Source organism: Balaenoptera acutorostrata, chromosome 1 (genome assembly GCF_949987535.1).
Source record: "Balaenoptera acutorostrata chromosome 1, mBalAcu1.1, whole genome shotgun sequence".
In the NCBI taxonomy this organism is placed as follows: domain Eukaryota; kingdom Metazoa; phylum Chordata; class Mammalia; order Artiodactyla; family Balaenopteridae; genus Balaenoptera; species Balaenoptera acutorostrata.
In genome coordinates, this window is record NC_080064.1 from 39612961 (window position 1) to 39617877 (window position 4917).

A 4917-nucleotide genomic window follows, 5' to 3' on the forward strand; every position below is an offset into this window, starting at 1 on the left:
CCCCAGAAACATGGGGTAAGAAATTAGGTTATAGGAAACAAAGAAAGTGACGTTTCTTGCCCCCTTTACTCCCATGCTGGTTCCAGAGATTGACACCTGAGGTTTATACTTGCCACTCACGAATGATTTAGATCAGAGGTGGGCAAGTGTTTTGTGTAGAGGGCCATATAGTAAATAATCTCAGCTCTGCCGGCCATACAGTCTCCTTCACAACTGTTTAACTCTGCCATTGCAGGGAGAAAGCAAGCACAGACGTACGTAAATGAACAATGTGCTGTGTTCCACTAAAACTTCATTTATGGACACAAATTTGAATTTCATATAATTTTCATGTGTCTTAAAATATTCTTCTTTTGATTTTTTTCCCAACCATTAAAAAATGTATAAGAGGGAGCATGTGACTGGCCCGCGCCAACTCGCGTGTGCCCTGCTCTAGTGTTAGACCCGGCTGTCGCTCGCTCCCTTCTCGGTCCCTGCTCCCGGTGGCCCTGAGGGAGTGTGGGCCGGGGTCGGCCCCCAAGAGTACGAGTCACAGGGGCAGCAGGTCTGCGAGTGGAAGTGTCGCGGCGGCGCACTTGCAGGAAGAATCGGGAGGAGCAGGAGACAGCGAGGATAGGCCCAGGAGCAATGGCGTCCAAAGAGGAACAAGCAGTAAAAAATCTCTACATGGAAAATGCCAACCAGGAGAATGAAAACAAGGATGAAAAGGGGCAAGATGCTAATAAAGGAGAGCCTTTCGCCCTCCCTTTGGAAGCTGGTGAATATTGTGTACCTAGAGGAAATCGTAGGAGGTTCCGTGTTAGGCAGCCCATCCTGCAGTATAGATGGGACATGACTCAGAGGCTTGAAGAGCCACAGGCAAGGATGAGAGAAGAGAATATGGAAAGGATTGGGGAGGAGGTGAGGCAGCTGAGGGAAAAGCTGAGGGAAAAGCAGTTGAGTCATAGTCTGGGGGCGGTTAGCACTGACCCCCCTCACCGTGACCATCATGATGAGTTTTGCCTTATGCCTTGAATCCTGATGTTTTCCCTGAAGTTAGTAGAGAGACACACCTGCTTCCTAAACTTATGTGTTTGTGACGTACCTTTGCTGTAAACCTTTTGGTGTTACTTGTTCCTTGTGGGTCTCCTGTTACCAGCTTCTAATTGAATGTTGTGTTTCTGACCCAATCTGTAAGTTTCTGTCAGCAGGAGAGTTTTACCTATTGCATGGAGAGATGTTCTTTATATATTGTGAAGTTAATAAAGCAGTTTAAAAAAGCAAAAAAAAAAAAAAAAAAAGGAAAAGACAATCTCCACTCACAGGCGGTGCTGGATTTGGCCCGTGGGCTGTAGTGTGCTGACTCTGACCCAGGTGATTGGGTGTGGGGAAGAGCTAGTCCATCAGCAAGTCAGTAGGGTAAACACACCTGGGCAGGGGGGCAGAAAGCACACTTGCCTGGGGGGACACAGCATGAACCTGTCTGGAGGGGGGACGCCCCTTCTTCTCTCCCTCTGCACCCCCCTCCCCTCAGCCCTGCTCTGGCCCCCCGGGCCCTTGTGCATTCTGCAGTTGTCCATGGCGCTTGCCTGCAAGAAGCTGGGCCCTCCGTGGGCGGGTGGCCGGGCAGCTGGACTCAGCACGGCGGGCGGGCAGGCCGTGTTCAGTCTCCGGGAAATGAGTGTGGACACGGCTTGGGCCCCGTGGGGCGGCCCACCCTGATCTGCCCAGATCAGGTTCCCGGCGGCGTCTGAGCACTGTAAACACGGCGGCTGGACAGGCCACCTCTCCTGAGGCCCACTGAAGGCGGCCCTGCCCAGGGGGAAAGCAGGATTGGGGCTGACAATTTGACATAAACCACGGGGCAGTGTCCGGCGGCTGGGGAAGCCTCGAGACCCCCTCTCCAATGCTCCCACGCTCGCTCTCGAGGCAGCTGCTCCCAATTACCTTCTCCTGTGGAGCCAGGGGTCTTTGGAATGGGGAGGCTCCCAAGAGATTCCCTAGCTACCCCTCCTGGTAGAGGTAGGGAAACTGAGGCCCAGAGAGGAGCAGACACTTGCTTAAGGTCAGACAGGGGCTAGAGGCTTGGTCACTAGCTTCCCAAGACAGGGCTCTGGATCCCTCTCAGGGTGATCTAGAGAAGAAAGTCTCCTGGGGGCACCTGGGGCCCTGTCCCTTAGCCTTCAGCTGCCCCCTGAGGGGAGGGAGGTTCCTTTGGACCCATCCAGAGCACTGGAGTGGGAGTCAGGGACCTGAGCATCAAGCCCAGCGCTGACCCTTGAGGTTTAGAATGCTCACTTCCAGCTGAGGAAACAGACTAGGAGTGGTGAAATGACTTGCCCAAGGTCACCCAGCTAGTCAAAGGGAGAACCACAGTTCAAACCCTGGCCTGTCAGATTTCTAAGTCTGTGATCTTCATCGAGACACCTTGTTTCAGTCCCAGCCCTGGACTTGTGGGGCCCCAGGCAGGTCCATGCCCCCTGGGCCGCTGTGGGTGGTCTCCAAGGGCTCTCCAAAGTCTTGGGATGCTGAGCTTGCTGCCCATCTGAGGATACCTCTGCTGTGGCTGAGCTGGTGGTCTGGATGCGCTTATGCAAACCCCCACCCCTCACCTAGTCCCGCTGACATCGTGGGAATCTCATGCCTTGCGGCAGGTCCTCCTGCCCAGGACCAGGTAGACTGAAGCACGGCAGGTCTCAGTTCCCTTTCCCGTCTTGCCCCAGGTCCAGCGACTGCCAAGGCACCTCTGTCACACACAGGCAAAGCAGACACATGGGCAGGTGTGCTCCATGCATTTACATGCATAGGGGAGTGGACATGGGGAGTACAGGTGATGAACACCTACTGTGTGTCAGGCTGGTGAACGCTTAACCCATGCCGTTTCTCGTGTGTCTTGTAGCCGGGCAGCTGTTCCCATGGGAGCCCACCCATGGTAGATGCAGGCACGCGCACGCTGACCTGAGTGTGCGATCAGGTGCACGGACACTCACACGCGCCAACACTCGTATCCGCTTGACGTGCACACCAGCTCTTGTGTCCAGGTATGAGGACACACCTCCCACACGTGCATCCTCTCTCATACTTTTCCACGGGCAGCTCTGGCCGGCGTGCCACCACTTGGACTTGGGATTAACAGTCTTCTCTGGGGTCTTTCACCCTCTTGTTCTTGACATATTTCAAAGTTCTATTCAGAGTTAGATCTGAGGGTGGGGAGCTGGGAGCCCTGAGAGTGGAAAAACAGGCGATTTGGAAAATTCCTGTCATTTTTGGGCTCCGTTCAAAAACACCCATGGGAGCCACGGTGGTGTCTGCCGACCTCCAGCCTTGGGCTGGCCCACTGCCGCGGGGCAGGCCTGCCGCCTGCCCTGGCCCGGCCCAGCCTGTTCTCTGACACCAAGCCCACCACAGTCTGGTGGCCTCTCCCCCATTGAGGGGTCCTGCTGGAGAGCCCCGTGCACGCTCAGCTCACTCCTTCCTGGACCAGGCCACCCCAGCTGTGCATGCCCTACTGTAGGCTGACGATAACAGCAGTGGATGCCGAGTACAAGCTGACTGCTCTAAGTGTTCAACACATATTACTTTATTTTCACAACAGACCTATGCAGTATGAGCTACGGCTATATCCATCTTACTGACAAAAAAAATGAGGCACAGAGAGATTAAGCAACTGGCCCTAAGTCACACAGCCAGAAAGTGGAAGAGCCAGGATTCACATTCCAGTGATCTGGCTCCAGAGTCACCGTCTTATTCACTCCACTGTGCTGCCTCTTGGGACACAAGGCAGGTTAACCTGGAGAGGTGCCAGGACCTCAGAACCTTAGGTAGGGCCAGGAGGAGAGGACTTGTACCTTTCGTGGGTCTACTGTGTGCCAGGCCCTGTGCTGGGAGTGCCCACTGGCCTCCCTGGCACCAGATTCCACCCCACAAGCTATCCTTGACACTGCAGTTGGAGGATCCTTCCTAAAGCGCAAATGGGCCCTGCGGGCTCAGCCCCTCTGGATGGTGCGGTCTCCTTCAGGGTCCTGAAGGGTTCCCATGGGCAGGGCTGCGAGTGAGAACGCCGTGCTGACAGTCCTCTGAGGTCCTGCAACGGCCGTGGCAGCAGCCCCAGGAGCAGACGCATCTTTGTCTCCAACCCTGCCTGCCTGCGCTCCCGCCTGCCATCCACATGGTGGAAATGCCGAGGAACAAGGGCCTTCCTGTCTTCCCCTCTTTCCCCCTTTTCTAAAAATAAGCTGGAACCTTCCCCTCATCTGCCCCCAATTTTCTCCTGCTTGACCCCAACGACCCTACACCCTCAGATGAGGCCACATGTGTGCCCACTGCTGGACAGATGGGCCGACCCCGCGGTGCAGATGGTGGGAGCGGGGAGCCCGCCCTGGCCTCTGCCCCAGCCCAGTTGGCCCCTCCAGCTATGCCCAGAACAAAGCACTGAGCCAGCCCCTGGTCTGCGGGTGGAGTAAGGGAGAACTAGTTTATAACAGGAAGCTCCACCCGGGTTTTATGAGCTGTCATGATAATAATAATCATCACCCACATTTGTATACATTAAGCACTTTCACAACCGTTATCTCCTTTAGTGCATGCAGCAAGTCCTTGAGACTGGTATTATTGTTAATACTTAGATGGAACAGATGAGGAAACCAGAGAGGTTAATTTACTTCCCTAAGGTTGCACAGCTGGGAAAGAGCAGGGCCAGGATTCAAGTCCAGATCCTCAGATTTAAAATTCTGCCCCTTGACAATCTCCCTCCTGCTTGCTGACGTCTGTACCAGGCAGTAGTTCTGGTGCTTTGTGCCCAAGGATCTTCATGTTTTTCTTTTAGCTGTTGTTTATTGAGGGTCTTTGTGTGTGCTGGGCATTGTGTTTGGAACTGCACCATAACTGGGGAGGAAGGAATCTTTCTAAAAAAATTTTTATTGATGGCACCCGTGATTT

At 54.3% G+C, this 4917-nt stretch overlaps 1 protein-coding gene across 1 annotated transcript; it reads left to right on the plus strand.

Moving 5' to 3' along the window:
* Positions 1 to 540: 540 nt before the first annotated feature.
* Positions 541 to 1014, plus strand: LOC130704617 (protein BEX1-like). Its single transcript, XM_057526736.1, has one exon. It carries the CDS (start codon positions 628 to 630, stop codon positions 1012 to 1014), a length of 387 nt encoding a protein of 128 aa, XP_057382719.1. The 5' UTR covers positions 541 to 627.
* The last annotated feature ends 3903 nt before the right edge of the window (positions 1015 to 4917 follow it).